Source organism: Vanessa tameamea, chromosome 15 (assembly GCF_037043105.1).
Source record: "Vanessa tameamea isolate UH-Manoa-2023 chromosome 15, ilVanTame1 primary haplotype, whole genome shotgun sequence".
In the NCBI taxonomy this organism is placed as follows: domain Eukaryota; kingdom Metazoa; phylum Arthropoda; class Insecta; order Lepidoptera; family Nymphalidae; genus Vanessa; species Vanessa tameamea.
Genome location: NC_087323.1, coordinates 9880392 through 9898360, shown reverse-complemented (window position 1 = coordinate 9898360; position 17969 = coordinate 9880392). Strand labels below are relative to the sequence as shown.

The window sequence follows — 17969 nt, the reverse complement described above, 5'->3', positions numbered from 1 at the left end:
CTTTCGGAAATGGGTTATTTTGTAAGTAAAATATTTATTCAATTATTGAATATTTTTTTGAATGTATACTTTTTTGGCGTGTCTTAAAAAATACGAGGGGGAATTTTTATGATGTTGTTGTTTGATAAGTACTCGCTAAACCGCCGATTAAATTGTCAAATCGCTAACAGTAAACGTCTATAGCTGACGTAAGAGCTAATTAACTGTTACGTAACTAATGTGTCTAGTGTACTGTCTCTGAAAATGTTAAGCTTACGTAGCCATAATATAAAAATAGCTAAGAAGTATCCACTTATTTCTGTACAATAATAGGTGCAAAATTTTAGATGTTTGTATGTTTGATTAGATTTGATGATCATGTAATGATGTTGTAATATTTTACACAATAAGTCAAAACTGACAGTAGTTTAGTCTCGTAATATTACTAATAATTTGTTTAAAAGCATTCACTAAAGCGTCATTTCTGTAGAATAGACTCGGACAACGAGTTTTCTTTGAAGAATTAGAACTACTCGCGACAGTGGAAGTAAACAAAATGACTTTTTAATATTCATTTAAACGTGCTTATAACAGTGTAAAATAATTATTTGGAGTAAGTTATTAAATTAAAAGAAAATATGTTGGAATAAAGTACTGTTCTCAATTACATTAGCTCACTCAAATCTGAACACAAAATTACTAACTATTTATATTTACCAGTAGAATATCTGATGAGTGGATGGAGGCATTCTTGCAAAAAGCCTTACCATTAAATACCTAGTATAATTTCTGTAGATTATGACGTAAGCAATCAATTCGTTATATTTATATAACATGTTGTAAGTCAACGCTATTAAAGCAATAAATTTGTAATAAGCAATCTTATTTATATGAGCTTAGATGCACCAGTTGTCAGAAGGCATGCATATTAACCGATTATTGCGGGTTCGAATCCAAGAGACCACCGCTGAATTTTCCATGTGTTTAATTTATTATAATACACCTCGTTCTCAGCGTTGAAGGAAACATCGTGAGGAAAGGCATGTGCCTGATTTCAATAAAATTCTGCCACATATTCACATGTGTCCTTCAACCCGCACTTTGAGTAATGTGATCTTCAAGCCTTCTCAAAGATAGAGGAGGCATTAGGCCAGTCGTGGGACAATGTAAATGTTACATTTTTTCCTTTAAAGTGTGATTCTTGGGATTAACTTACTATCGAATATATTTTATATATTTCATACCATGTACTTGAATTTACTTATTTATTAATATGATATTTTATATATCGAATGCGCAATCAGGAACTCAAGGAATCAAAGATCATTTTCTACCAAACAACCGGAGGAAGTGTTGGAAATAATGATTTACCTTTGTTATTCGATATCGGGTTTGGATCAGATTATGGGACGAAATTGTTTTGCCGCGTCTCACGTTTGGGTAACATTTTGTAGGCAAAGGTTAATGATGTACTATTTACAATTGTACACAGTATGCAAAAACATTTTATAGAAAGTCAATTCAACTATAAAACTTGCCTTGTTTATTTACTGTAACCTATTTAAAGTATACTCTATTATAATGTAAAAGGAAGGACAATATTTGAGTCTGAAGGGGTGCAACTCGTTTTAGATTTATATTAGTACTAGCCCTGTACCTAATGGGATACCGTGTATCATCGCATACATTATACACAAACTCACCCTATTTTTAAAGATCAATGTTTTTGGTAAAAAAATTATGAAATTTCTATATTGACGAATTTCCATACAAACTTAAGTATTTCTTTATCTTTACACTGTTAGGTGATGTCTTAAAAAAACCGTATCATATTTGTTGTCACTTATTAAAATAAACCTAAATATTAATTTTTATAGTTCTTAAATCAGAAATATCTAATTTCCATACAAACTTTCATCCCCAATTTACGCCTTATTTACCGCTATCAAGAGATGAATTTTGATAAATCTTCTTAATGCTCACCTGTATTCAAAAATTCATATACGTATACGTATACTTTCACTGATACAATACTAACTTTAATAAATTCTAAAACGACATTTCAACGTAGTTTCATTATACCTATTTATATTTCGTTTCCTTTTATTCTTATCTCTGGTCAGATCCTTATTATATACTCTCGTACTGTATCATCCCTTTCAAGCAATCTGTTCTTTTTTTGCCTTTGTTAAAGCCGTTCAAATACAAAAGAAAGGCTTAAGTATCCTTACTGCCTAAGCCGTATAATGTATAATGTATCTAGTTATATTTCGGTCACTTGAACAACGCGTCAATCAAGTCTTATCATATTTTGTGTATGGCTCATTTTATATAAAAAAAATATATACCTATTTGAAAAAATAAACTGTACAAAAAAACATATTTTAGTAAAAAAACAAAATAAACTTTAACAACAGGCTGTTGTTTTTAAATATATTCGTTAAAAAAATGTTTATTTTATTTTATTTTATTTAACTGGCAACATCAATACAGTAATGTTTATCTTCTATCTGCTTCATTTTTTACTTTTTTATAATAGAATTAATTTTCCAGTTTCCTTAATTGGTCGAGTAAACAAACACTTTTTTCGGGACTAAACGACTATTTCGTTTTTAGAAGGACAACAATATAATTATACCACGCCAACATGTAAAATGGTGCAGACACGAATAATATCAGTAGATTCAAATTTTTTTTCATGATTGATCGATCTATTTAGCACCAGAAGAGATATTCCATAAGAACAAAACTCAAAAATTACGGCAAAACACGAGCGTGAAATGTCACATGTGATATGCGACATCTTGATGACGACATGATGATTATAATAAAAATTATAAAATTTATAGGATATAATAATGTCAATTTTTCACGAGTGAGATGTAAAGCAAATTCTTACAAAGCGTATATATATATACTTGTATATGTCTCTTTATTTTATTTCTTTTATGATATAGGTTGCCGGACGAGCAAATGGGCCACCTGATGGTAAGTGGTCACCATCGCCCATAGACAATGGCGCTATAAGAAATATTAACCATTCCTTTCATCGCCAATGTGCCACAAAAATTGGGAACTAAGATGCTATGTTCCTTTTCCTTGTAGTTACACTGGCTCACTCATCCTTCAAACCGGAATACAACAGTACTGAGTACTGCTATTTGGCGGTAGAATATCTGATGAATGGATGGTACTTACCCAGACGGGCCTGCACAGTGGTACATCTTACTTTATATGTATATATCGGCTTATAGTCCTTTTTTGTTCAAGGAATAAATAGTATTCCCTTTTCTCCTTCGCGTTTTCGTTAACAGATTACCAAACGTTAGAATAGTGTCATGACGTTAATGTTTTCTGACCAATTAAAATCGAGTATCTTTATTGCACGAGTAAATCTCCTTAACATATCTCCTCTTTACCATCTTATATGAGAGCAGTCAAATGAAAACCTACTTGTCACAAAAATACATTCTTGTAAGTTAATTTTAATAATCAATCAATTCAAACCTCCATCCCCAGAAGACATTTGTATACGTCATACAGGGTTCTCAAAACAAGAGTTATGAAGGAGAACACTTTTTCACTCATCAAAATCACCAGACATTTCACCGACTGATTCGAATTCGTAATTTGGATAACGTTTTACAAGAAAAACAAATCAAATCATAAAAAGCGGTGAAGAACACCTTCACAGATTTAATCAGTTCTAATCCACAGGCATCAAATAATTCTAATAAAAGGGCCTTGCTCGTCGACATTTATTTTTTATTAATTAGAATGCGTAGAAATATATGCATATTATTTCATATAAGCTGTACCAGATGACCTAATTTTTTTTTTCTTTACAGTTATGGACACCGCTGAATATCATACTTTTCAACCTCGTATGCTCGGATTTCTCGGTATCTGTGCTCGGTAATCCACTTACACTCATCTCTGCGCTATTCCATCGGTGGATTTTTGGACACACCATGTGCGTGTTATACGGCTTCTTCATGGCCTTACTTGGTAAGTTAAAGATTTTCAGCCTACTTGAAATGATCAATACTTGTCTATTTCTGTTCAACTATCAAGTTGTTTGATTGTAACATAAAGTGCTTGCCGATAATATATTCTTGCTGGGAAAGGGAATTCTCGAGAGGGAATAAATTAGAGCTTGTTCAACATTCGTGTAGTGAGTATATTATAATTTCACCTGATACGTGCAGACATTGCTCAGAATGCAAGTCGTAACTATACCCCAATATTTATCTAGAATATTTAGCTTAACACGCTGCTGACGTTCATATGCAGTAAAACCAGCTTGTGTAACTATGATGTCGTTCATGACTCATTGAATTTAGATTATAATGCTACAGCAACATTACCGATCATATAATTATGTATGTCATTTCACTTTTAAAACATCAGCACTCTGCATAATACAATTTATTACTCCGATTCGAGAAATACAATTATCAATCTCAATAGAGAATTGAATTATTGGTAGTCCGGTTCGATTGTATTCGATGTATAGTAGCTTCGTTCAAACAGTTCATTCTTTCAATTTAATTTAAAATTGGTTTTTATGGATAATTAAATAATTAGCTACGTAAGATTTTAAATTAACATGATTATTTTTATTACTACGAGTATTTAAAACGGGATATTTACTATTTTTTTAATTTGTATTTGGTAGAGCTCGATATTATGTCGTGATCAAGACATTCGTATATAATGTCGATATATCGAGCTCCACCAAATAAAAATAAAAAACATGGTAAATATCCCGTTTTAAATACTGTTAGAAATAATGATTAGATTAGATAACAATAAGTTCACTGAGTTTATTTTGATATTTTCCTTCTAACTGAGGTCTTTCAATTCGATCCGTCGGCAAAATTTTGACAGTCAATAAAAAAATGTAAAAAAATAATGTTTTGTTCATATTCCAAGAGTTTCTTCGTCGTAACTTTCCTCTTCCAATTAAGTAAGTTTGTAGATATTTTTGTTGGCATTTGCGACAAGATTTCTGGAATATTATTACATTTACATAGATATAATCATCTAAATCTTATTACTCTTTTTTGGTCGATTTGGATAAATATTTTTCGGAAATTCTTTTTAAAAGCTCCTTTGCTTAAGAACTGTATTTTTCGATACGCTTTGACAAAGTTTCAAAAATAAATAGATCACCACATCTACATCTCGAGTTGGAGGAATAGACTTTGATCGTAAAAACTGTGCCCCAATTCTAACAAATCGTTAGTTTATCGCAATCGAATCGAAACAGAATCGTTTTCTTATTCTGCAAACGAAACGATCCAGTTGCGGTTCGGTCAAAGTTGGATCGCAATGTAACCGGGATCCTATCATAACCAATACAAGTTAGTAGGATTGTCCCTATGTATCGTCTAATTCATCCATTACCGTTGATTGACACAAATTTCAATATTTCATCGAGTTTAAAAAAGCAATTATGATTCGTGTGATTTGTTTTCCTGTTTTGCATATTTAAATATATTTGTTTGTAAATCATATATACCTATGTTTTATAAAAAGGTTTTCTAACTCATTAGAATAAAGGTAAAAAAAAAATTATACACAGGAGATCAATCGATTTTTAATTAATCTAAACGGATTTAAATTCACACTGTGGAATTACAAAATGTATGATGAATTAACACAGAATTAGCATTATAAATAAATAAATAAATATTGGAGAACATCACATACATTACTCTGATCCTAATGTAAGTAGCTAAAGCACTTGTGTTATTGGAATCAGAAGTAACGACGGTACCACAAACACCCAGACCCAAGACAACATAGAAAGCTTTCTTTCTACATCGACTCGTACACGAAAGTCGTCATTATAAATTCACTATTTTGTAATGAACACAAAATATTATAAGGATTGTTCATTAACAATAGTATAACAAGAATAACATAAATGTTCCACGACTGGGCTAAGACATCTTCGTTTTGAGGATAAGTTTACGAGATTATTCCATGCTATTTCAAGCATTGCTGGCATGGGACGTGGCAGATGTTCCATCCAACTGATGTAGGATTCCTCGCGAGATAAATTATAATATCAAATTAGGGATATATATAATTCAATCATGCTTTCCCGGGTTTCAACCCACAACTTTGGGTAAGGTGATCCACAGGACCACAGGACCATTTCGGCAGCTAAAATTTAATAATGATTATAAATAGTCGATACATGATTTAACTTCTTACAAAACAGGCATTTCGTTACGCTCAATGAAGCAACAATTACTTTTAATTGTTTAATTTCTAAAGCTGTATTAACTTAAGTTTGTACTTCAGCAACAAAGCTGACTCGCCTAGAAGTTTATTATTTAAAAATTGTCTAGCATTACATATTGAAATTATATTACTACATTAATAGAAACCTTCTCCCGGTTTTGAGATTCCACTTCGCTGCTCCAATGTTAGTTGGTGTCTGGCACATACTTGATGACTTCCAGACAGGATATATTATATACATATATAATTGTATCTGTATTGTAACTTTGTATTTTTTAATGTTGAAAAAGACTAACTACTGAGTACCTGAGTCTTGCCGGTAGAATCTTCTCGGTAGAATCTACATTCCGAACCGGTGGTAGCTTCACTTACGAGTAATACAACTTTAGGTTAGGTTAGTTCGTTAAATGGCGATTCAAAAGTGTTTTAAAAACCCTACTTGAATAAAGTATATTTTGATTTTGAGTATTTCAATTGACACATGCAGGCTACCTCATGCGATGAATTATAAAATAAAATTCGCGATCATCGATTACTATTCAAACGTTTTAACCAATAAATACCCAATAATATTTTGTCGGAAATGATGATTTCGTCCTGCCCAGTTTTGGGCACGGCGACTTATCTCAGGCGAGACTAGCCTACTATGCACATATTATATAATACGGTGCATAGGTGTGTGCACAAACACAGACGCACTCTATTTCCTTACTCTCAAAATCCGATGAGACGGCAAATCCGATATAACCGGAAAGAGTTCAGGTGAAGTACCAACAGCTTTACATGCTTTCCGAGGTAAGGGAGTTTTCAACTTCCAGATGCTACTGAGAATTCTTCAACTGAAAAAGAGAATTTTTTTTTTCGCCCCTACCTGTGGTTTGTACCCAGGACCTCGGAATATGCGGCTTTATATTCCACTACTAGATCAAGCCAGTCAATAAGTCTGTCTGGTACAAGGTCATACTAAAGAGGCTTGTGTCTGTTTAACTGTTTTAAATTTGAGTTTAATGTTTCGATAAATGGTTTGTAATATGTAAGGTTGAAAAGGGTTTTGAAATTTCAAGCAATTATTAAGAGTGTATATATGAGACCCCAATCCCGTCTGGGTACGTATTACTACTAAAAGGTAAGGTACAAAATAAGATATTTTTCGCGGACATATTTAAATACTATGAATATACAAAATTAAATTTTAATTCGGATCAATTTTTGGAAACATGAAAAATGTTAATAACGAAAAATACCTAGATAAACACTCCTCAACGATTGTTCTATGGCAAGAGTAACTCATATAATCTCTGGAGACACTAGTTTACTTCGAGTGGATAATCCATTGGCATAGTTTCTGTAGGTGAAATAAATTAGAAGGCAGAAGTGAAATTAATGTAATTCATTGGAAAGACTTTTATTCAAATTTGTTTTCTATGAACCGAGCTATATTCTAAGGTTCTCTGAAGTGCAGTAGTCCAAAGTCATAATTACCCAGACGGTTGTTAATGCATTTTAAACTTTTCATAAAATAATAACAAATTATAAACTGTTAAAGACAACAGTTCGCTAAAGAATATGAGATTAAATCTATACTTCTATACTAATATTATAAATGTGAAAGTAACTCTGTCTGTCTGACTGTCTGTCGCTCTTTCACGACCAAACCAATGAACCTAATTTGACGAAATTTGGTATGAAGCAAACTTGAACTCCAAAGAACGACATAGGCTACTTTTTTGCCTAGCACATGAACCACAACCGACCCCTAAACCGCGAACGAAGCCGCGGGCGACGACTAGTATATGTATACACAGTCATTCGCTTGACTCCTTTTACGATTTTTTAGACATCACTTTGGCATTTGGTCTTATGTGAATGCCCAACGCTTGACTTTACCTGAAAATGTTTTTATGTGTGGATTTGTTTCCCAAGAATCATACAAGTGATGCAATTGCTGTTTATATATATTCCTAACAACAAAATCTTAAGCTCGGATTATGACACCCGGGTTTCCGATCGGGTATCTCTACATGGGGTACTCCTGATAATGACGTTTTGATATGTTTTCATTTTTGAAGGAAGAATGAAATTACCCAATTGTATCGATTCATCGGTCATAAATATTGAGTATTTTTTATATCGTTACAACTTCTGTGTTTGTTATTAATAGAGCCTGACATAGCAATTATCAAACGAATTCTCTGTTTTGCATTGTATCCCGCTGAGATTTTCATACTGACATTATTTGCAGAAACAAACCGGACCAATATAGACTGAGCTATAAATAAATATAAAGCGAAACGTATTTATAAGTACATCGTTTTAGTAATCTATGTACATAAAAGCGAAATACCCTACACTGATTAGTCACGAAATCTCAGTAACTATAAAATTTACATATTTGGAATTTGGCAGGTAGGTTCCTTATAGGAACAGGAGGACAGGTGATGATAGTTTGTATGAAAATCCAATGTTATTAAAGTTAAATTAATTATGGCAGAAAGATTCTAAGTGGTATTTAATTATAGGAATTATTGAAAGCAACTACTTACATGAGGAGGGATGTTTTATTACAACAATAAAAAGTATTTTAGTGTGGACCGGGCGGACCGAGTCGTAGGTGCAAAATAATATTATGAAAAAGTATTTGTTTGTAACAGTTATATCTGAATATGTTCTATCGTTTATCCAAAAGTAATATTTTATTTTATTTCAGTTACAATAAGACTTGGTTACAGTTAATGACTGCGGATAAATCCGCGGGCACAGCTAGTTTCCTATAATATAAGGAGAACTTCGGAGAGATATTGAAAGTTAATTATCTTGTATCCAATTAAGCCACACTTCACCAACTTCCAATATATTATCCCTTGTATATACTTGTAATGTATTCAAAGTAAACGCACACACACTGATTGGCAATTGTAAGAACTCTTGTTGAAATTATCGCACACCAACCAGTTTTACACGCTATTTTTTCTTACAAAATTATAGATATGTTTTATTATTAAATTAAATTCTAGAGCGAAAATTATGACATATGCAATATCGAAACAAAGCGGTTTACAAACATTATTTAAACAAGCCTTGCTCTTTATTACCGAGACCCAGATATCCTCTCGGGCAGATACCACGTTTCTTTTCTACCCAGGGCACAAATTGGAACATTTCTTTGTACCACGAGCTGTGGTGTGCGTTAACGGTAGTGATGATATCTGCTCTCGTCGCCTCTGCAGCCCTGAAGGGCGGGACCTATCTATTATCTGGTTGCGTGTAGACTGCGTGCTCATCCGTGAATCTACGCATGTCTATGTATGTCCCATGGGTTATACCGAAACCAAACAACTGATTGAGCAGCTCCAACGTCCAAAGAAAAAAACACGTGTAAATCTTAAAACTACTATCTTAAAAATTAAAGTATGAAACAATGTTTCAAATTAATAACCTAATGGGTCCAAATACGGTGAATATTTCATGAAGACGGCAAAAGCCAGCTGCATGATTAGTATAATATGAGCCTCCATAGTGTTGCTGAGAGAAAATATATTAATATTAACACGAGGAACCTGCGTAATTTCCCTTTGAGAGTCTCTGTGAGTGTAGTCTAGTAATAATTACATTATTTTAACCTCTAAAGAAGCGGTTTCCGTGAGAAATTAAACTTACATCATGGATAAAATATGAGGAAATACATTTTATTATTATTATCTTGTATGTATTTTTTCGCGGAGTAGTTTAAAACCATTAATACAATATACTTACGTATATATCACGAAGGTGCGTTCATTCATCGCGCGTATCATCTTGAGGGGTTTTGTGCCAGCCCGCCTGGGTAGGTACCAACCACTCATCAAATATTTTACCGCCAAACAGCAATATTTACGTATTGTTGTGTTTCGATTTGAGGGGTAAGTGCCAGTATAATAGGCACAAGGCGTAGGCGATGTAGGTAATAGTTAAATTTTCTTACGGCACCAATGGCCAGTGGTGACCACTTACCATCAGGTGATATCAGACCACTCACTCATACTAATGCACGCCAATAATAAAAGTGGAGAGGCGCGCTTTTTAAGTGAATCTTAAATCAAAAATCTTTAAAAAATCAACATAGGTGCGAGAAAGAAATCGATCTACACAAAAAGTTCTAAAAAGAGTTCGTATACAATATCAGTAAAGCCGATTTGTAACAATTTTTATGCAAAAATAATAATCTGTACCATTATAAGATTCATTAAATTGTACTAATGGTTTCGTATTCCGTGCTCAAATTGGGTGTAAAACCTACTTAAAACATCCATCTTTTTGTTTTACATTAGAAACATCCGCTTCAATATGAATACTCCGGTGTTTATTTGACAGATATACGTACATACTGTGACAGAATTTCAACCAGTAAATCATCACGATAGAACATGGAAAGTCTATAAATATTTAATAGAATATATTCACGTATTCCGTATTCAAACTTGGGGACTTTTTAACTCGCCTCTCTGATATAATTTAATTACATACTTCCAGCGGCGGATTCGCTTCCTTGCATTTTCCGTGACAAAAATCCAAAAACCGCATTTACAATACGCTATCCTAACACATATTTGTATATAAACATAAATAAATAAATATTGGACAACATCACATACATTACTCTGATCGCAATGTAAGTAGCTAAAGCACTTGTGTTATGGAAAGTCAGAAGTAACAACGGTACCACAAATATCCAGACCCAAGACAGCATACAAAATTAATGAACTTTTTCTACATCAGAGTAGCGTACCCATGAAAACCGGTGTACACACTACTCGACCACGGAGGTCATCAACATGTGTCAGATCCGTGAGTCATTTGTATATACACATATACACATGTAATTGTATACATATCTGTTACGTGTTGATAAAGAATGCGGACCAATTTGCTTTGGTGGATTTAATAAAACCACACAACTCATAATATGTGATAAGAATAGTTTGCTGGCTGCATGAGTATCAAGGGAAGCAATGTACATGTTTTAGTCAAATACCAGAGGTGAGAAAACTGTGCGAATAGTAGTAAAAAAAAATCGAAAAATTCACTAAATTGACTTAATTCATGATTTTAGAGAACTATTAAGAACTATTCGCGGCTGAATTTTAAGCAAAAATAAAAAATGTAAATTTTTTATTTGGTATTTGTAATTTAATATTTGGGTTCAATTATAAGTACCCGGCACCGACCTATATTTATAAAATAACAGATTAACTATAATATTTCATGCTATATTAATAAATTATAAGTGAGTAGTTTAGGTACCCGAGACGTATATTGTACGTATTTTTAATATGTTATAATCCATCATACTTTATTTAGATAAGAATCATTAACATTGTCCTTAAATATATACAAATATAGCTTAAAAATAGTTACGGAATAAATATTGACCGCGTGGAATGGTGGCAAGAATACTAGCAACATTTCCCCGTTGAATCGCAATTCCGATCCTCGGGGCAAAAAATGACATCATTGACCTGAACATAAATCTTTCATATAAATAATGTAATCTTTTGAACTGGTAAATTGAGATTTGATTTCAATAGTTATTATTGATCAAAATGTAACGTAATTATACTATACTATATAAATAAAACAAAAAGAGCCGAGATGGGCCAGTGGTTAGAATACGTGCATCTTAACCGATGTTTGCGGGCTCAAACCCAGGCAAGCACCACTGAATTTTCATGTGTTTAATTTGCGTTTAAAATTCGTTTCGTACTCAGCGGTGAAGGAAAACATTGTAAGGAAACCTGCATGTGTCAAATTTCAACGAAATTCTGAAACATGTGTATTCCACCAAGCCGCATTGGAGCAGCGTGGTGGAATATGCTTCAAACCTTCTCTTCAAAGGGACAGGAGGCTTTAGCCCAGCAGTGGGAAATGTACTGGCTGTTAATGTTAAAAGTAAGTTTAATATATAATGATTAAAAGCCGATTCTTCTGTGCCAAATTCCAAGATGTCGCCGACCCCCATACTTACTTTACGTAACGACCATGTTTATATGATTGGAATTTGGAAAGTAGTCAATTACTTAAAGGCATTCACGGTATTTATTTTCCAAAATATAATTTGTTTCAATATATTATATGAAGTAGTCCCTTGATACATTTATTAAATTAATAGTAACTAATTCGTTAACTTTACTTTTATTGATATTGGCTTATTAGGTAAATTGATCGTGAATCCAAAAACGACGAAGCTTCTCTGATAGCTAATCATACATTAGTTTTATTTATGTTTATTTTGCATTAATTTTAAATGATCGCAAGTCGCCACTTTTGTCTAAAAGATTATTTGAACGAAGTTTTAGAACGAAGTTCTTAACGTGCTTTACAGTGGAGTGAACTGGCAGAGATCGTCACGTAAGGACGTGTTATGCCACAAGGATGTCTTAGTGTGCGTGAGATGAATACTGTAGTGTGGCTTATGTCTATTAATTAAATTTTTTTTTTTTTAACGCAAAAATCCTCTGAATATTTTGACAGAAATTTTGTACCGTTGTATTGAGCGTGTTTTAGAGGTTCTTGTCACTTACATATTCTGAAATGTTGTTATTTTATTTTTGTCATTTTGTTTGTGATTTTATACATAATGAATGTCGAAAGCAACTCGTTCCAACCTGCTGTCCCACAACACATCGCCTTTCTTGTATTAATTATATCTACTGAAAATATTTTTTGTATATTGAATATATTTTTAGACTATAATAACCGTGAAAGGTCGTATAGATCTGTTCACACACACAGGCGCGCCATTTCATGCTAAATTATCGGCTTGCTTTAGTGTGAGTGATGCTTGTTGGTACAAGATGTCTTAGTGTGCGTGAGATGACTAATGTGGTGTAGCTTGTATATGTATATTAATTTAAAATATGTTCTTTTTTTAACGTAAAAAACCACTAAATATTTTGAGAGAAATTTTGTACCGTTATATTGAGCATATTTTAGAAGTTTTTGGCTTCACATTATCATACAACATAATTCGTAGGCACAGCAACGCGTGGAGTCTGCTAGTGTAAGAATGAGGATAGCAAAAAAAAAAAATACGTATGAGATTATATTTGTTAATGCCTGCGTGAGTGAATAGAAAAAAAAATTGGTTATAGTCTAGCTCCTGTCAATATAAATTTTTACTGTCAGTCAAAATTTGAATTTAGATATCATATTTAAAAAAAAGATAATAAGATTTAACGATAGAGAGGGTATTTGGACATCCATCGATATATCGATATATCGGTACATTATATTTTATAACTAACTTTTTTCGTGATATAGCTAGGTGGACAAGCTAGTGGGCCACCAGATGGTAAGTGGTCACCACCGCCCTTAGATAATGGCGCTGTAAAAATATTAACCATTCCTTCCATCGACAATGTGCCACCGACCTTGGGAACTAAGATGCTATGCCCGTTGTGCCTGTAGTTACACTGGCTCACTAACCATTCAAACTGGAGTTTTGCTGTTTAGCGGTAGGGTATCGGATGAGTGGGTGGTAGGCTTGCACAAAGCCGTGTCACCAAGTAAATAAATGAACCAGCTATGCCTACATGGAATTTAGTTTATGACAAAATCCTTCAAAAATGTGCCAACCATGATGCAAATTTTTTCTAATAGATTATTTAAAATCATTAGAAAGCTGCGATACTGAGAGTCTATGAGTCCAAGTGTCGCCGCTCATTTCTCACCTAAAAAACTAATTTAAAGACAAATGTATAAGAATGACACACATTTAACAAAACCTTTACACATACATTTAAAAATTACAACACTAATACATTTTCGTATATTATACACATATAAATTGTGCGGAGTTATCTCTTGTAGACTACAGTTATTCAATGCATACAGATACAATTAAGGACATTTAGGTAGATTTTTTTTATAATATTATCAATATATTGTTGTTTAAAACATATAATTCTATATTTAATTAAAATATTTACATTCATTAAATTTTGTATAATAATATTTGAATAGATTATTTATTTTTTTATAAAATGATATGTTATTTTATAAAGAATTATTAAGAAATCAATAGATTATAACAATTACATCTACTTGAAATAACTAACGATTTAAGAAATTTATACGAGGAAAACAGTAGCAGTAATAGATGTATCGATAAAATTTCAGTACACTCCTTTACCTCACTATAATATTAAGAACATCGTAGCGTTAAATCGCCCGCCTAAAATAAGTTTAAAACTTGTTTAAAAACAAAAATACTAATTTAATTGCTTAACGACCGGTGATAACAAACGACATTTGTCATAGTACACCGGTAGTGATTTGTATTCTATTTTTATAAAATTTGTTTTGCATTAGCGATTTGACATTTTTAACATTTAGCATTTTGCACTAAATGAAACGTGCAGCGCCGTTTGGTTTCAAGGTCTGTTTGACCACTAATGAGGCAACACATTACTTGTACTGAAGGCATATCCCCTTTTATCCGTGGTAGGGAGTGCAACGAAAATGTTCGATCACACTAGCTTTAGCTATGAAGGAAAACATCTTGGGAAAACATGTTGACCAAGAGTCCTTGAAGATAGAGTGTCCAAATCGTGTTGAGAAGAAGCCCCTGTTAGCTAATAAACATTGCTGATATTATTTAGTCGTTGTTGCTATATATATTACATTTTATCTTTACGTATTACGATGACACAATTTTCCATATTTAAAAACCAGGTAAACCATATACTAACAAACATTCCTTATTTATCGAAAGACCTATAAATTAATGTTCACATTTCAAACACAAACTACACCAACACCGTTGGGCCCGACCATTTTTCTTGACCTATTACTACTGAGATTAGAATAGATTTTGTAGCTCTTTACCTACTCATCATCGCCAAATATTCTCTGATACACCTCGAGAAGGCATTTAAAAAGGACCAGTTAAAGAAGAAAGGAGTCATTTAAAGAAGGCTCTGAGTTTACTTGAGGTTGAAGTTTATTCTTTGCCAATTTTCATAAATACAGTTCAACCATTAAAGCGTCCAAGGAAGTCAGATTTTCGTATCGTACGACATCAATTAACATCAAGTTATTAAGAAATTATTATATTAAGAATTATTATAATCTTTCCATATAATTACAATTAAAATTGATAAAAGAAGGAAAATATATCAAAAAAAGATATCCACTCGTGGTAACCCCATAGAAGTAGCTACGGTAGAAATATAACAATGTCATCGTGTTTTCATTACAGGTATAACATCCATCACAACCCTCACAGTTATATCCTTTGAGCGGTATCTGATGGTGACCAGACCGCTCAGCTCGAGGCATTTGACTTCGAAAGGCGCTGCGCTGTCAGTTGTCTTCATCTGGACTTACTCCCTAGCGCTGACCACGCCACCTTTAATGGGATGGGGAAACTACGTGAATGAAGCTGCCAATATAAGGTCAGTTTAAGAATAAATATGATTATAATCCGTGTAATACTGCAGACTAACATTAGATTTTTTTTTATAAAAGTAAGCTGGCTGTTTATTTCAGCTAAATTTTATAAGACACAAAATTAATTATTATAAATTATTTCGCTTTATCTTATTGTTAACTGTATACTAGACATAATATTATCTGTTACAGTTATAATATTATTAATATTCAAAATACAGTTCGTTTTACGTAAATTGAACGAATTCAAAGAATATATCATTTAAATATTAAATTTATGTGAAAATACTAAATCAATTCGCAGAAAAGATAATTGCGTAAGATAAGTTTTAATCGCCTTAATCAAAGTCTCGTATAAATCTCAATTGTCAAAGATATAAAATTACTTTGAGTTCTCTGATGAAGGCAGGTGTCTAAGATTTCCCAATTGTTTTCCCTAAACAATAATAATTGATTAAAGGACGAACAGTAGACTGCACTTGAAAGGGCGTTTGCTGTCAAGTTTGTGGTCTTGAGGTACTAGAAGATAATGTTATGTTACATTAAACATGTTATGCATATTTTGGGGAACGTAAGAAAATTGAGTAATTGTGATCTATTTAGATACAGGCCATCTATATCAGTTTATCGGGTTTGAAAAAAGAAGCATATCACTTTATTTTATTTCCTAGTTGTATAATTTTTTTGGACTGTGTCAATTTAAATAGTTGCAAGGGAGTTCTTGAAGATGCATATTATAATAAGGTCTGAATATAAAATATTCGTAGAGTATATTCCACCTCGATCCCTAGACCTTTAGACCATAGTTTTCTCTAACACGAAACTCGAAACTCGTGCGGGAGATGTCAGAATGTGATATGTGACATTGATTTTCATACTTATACAATTTATAACATACACGTATCATAATGACATATCACCGTAAGTTGTCAAAGTTGTCACCGGTTGTCAACATTTCACGAGTGAGATGCGAAGCGAATTCCTACAGAGTCGCGCTGTATGTTACAGATTGTCACTTGAGATTGACAACTTTGTTGCTTAAATTAGAGTGATAAATAATCAACCAGCTCAAGAAATCTTATAAAAAGTGAACTAATTGTTACTCTGATACTTGAGCCATAATTTCGTTTACAAAACCTCATTCGCTGGGTACAAGCAATTTATAATGTTGAAAGTTATCCTGCCTTTATTAAAATTCAGATTAAAAGTTTTTGCTACTCGGATTTATCCATGTCAAACCAGAAAATTATTAAATTATTAAAGATACTTATGGATTATTAGGTTTGTAGTCACGTATATTGTGATAAGTTTTGTGAAAAAAATTATAGAGTGCGGGTCAACTTGGTCTTTGAACTGCGAATAGTAAATTGCGTCTGTCGATCACAACTATTGGGAGCAACAATGAAAAGATGTTCGCAATAAAATTTCAATTTTAAATATTTAGTATTCGTCAACAAAACCTGCTCTACCTAAAAATGATCGAAAATAATTTATTTTATACATAATATAGCTCGCGTATTGGGTTGAAGGGAAACGTCATGAGTAAAACTGGAAGTGTCGATTGAAATTCTGCAACATACATACATATGTCTATTTACTCTAATTGGTACAAAGATTATTAGCTTTTTCTTGAGGACATGGAACACGAGATCAACGAGATTTAGGATCGTACACGATTCACAATTCACATATTTTAAACTCAAACAAACTTATGTTCGAATTTTGTATGGAATTTTCTTATTTTTCATAAAAATTACCCCCCGCACAGATATAAACAAAACATATTTTACAATCCACCATGCCACCAATGTGTCAAGATCTGTAATTTAATAACTATGAACTATCAATATTTATATAAGTAGTAGTAATATATATATTACTTTGCCATAAAACAATTTATATTAATGCTAAATAGTTGCTAATTTAGCAACTATTGAAATTATGAAATCCACGCAAAGTTTAAGCAAACGAATAACTCAAATAAGTCAACATATTGCAACAATATCCTAAAGTCGTTGTCGTCGTCCGGTGTTGCAGATCTTCATGAGCGATAGTAGTCACCTGTGACCCCGTTTGACAGCTTTTACATAGAAATAAAACAGCGGTGAAAGACTACGAGTCACTGAAGTGCGGATAATTTATGTAAATATTTGCCTTATTAAAAAGCCGAGATGGCCCAGTGGTTAGAACGCGTGCATCTTAACCGATGATTGCGGGTTCAAACCCAGACAGGCACCACTGAATTTTCAAATGCTTAATTTGTGTTTATAACTCATCTCGTGCTCGACGGTGAAGGAAAACATCGTGAG

At 32.7% G+C, this 17969-nt stretch overlaps 1 protein-coding gene across 1 annotated transcript in view; it reads left to right on the top strand.

Moving 5' to 3' along the window:
- The window catches only part of LOC113399702 (parapinopsin-like), a 65483-nt gene that overhangs the window by 15863 nt on the left and 31651 nt on the right, over positions 1–17969 (top strand). The window contains exons 2-3 of the mRNA XM_064217061.1: positions 3828–3987; positions 15470–15665. Of these exons, the coding sequence (XP_064073131.1) occupies positions 3828–3987; positions 15470–15665 (356 nt within the window). The remainder of the gene's footprint in view (positions 1–3827; positions 3988–15469; positions 15666–17969) is intronic.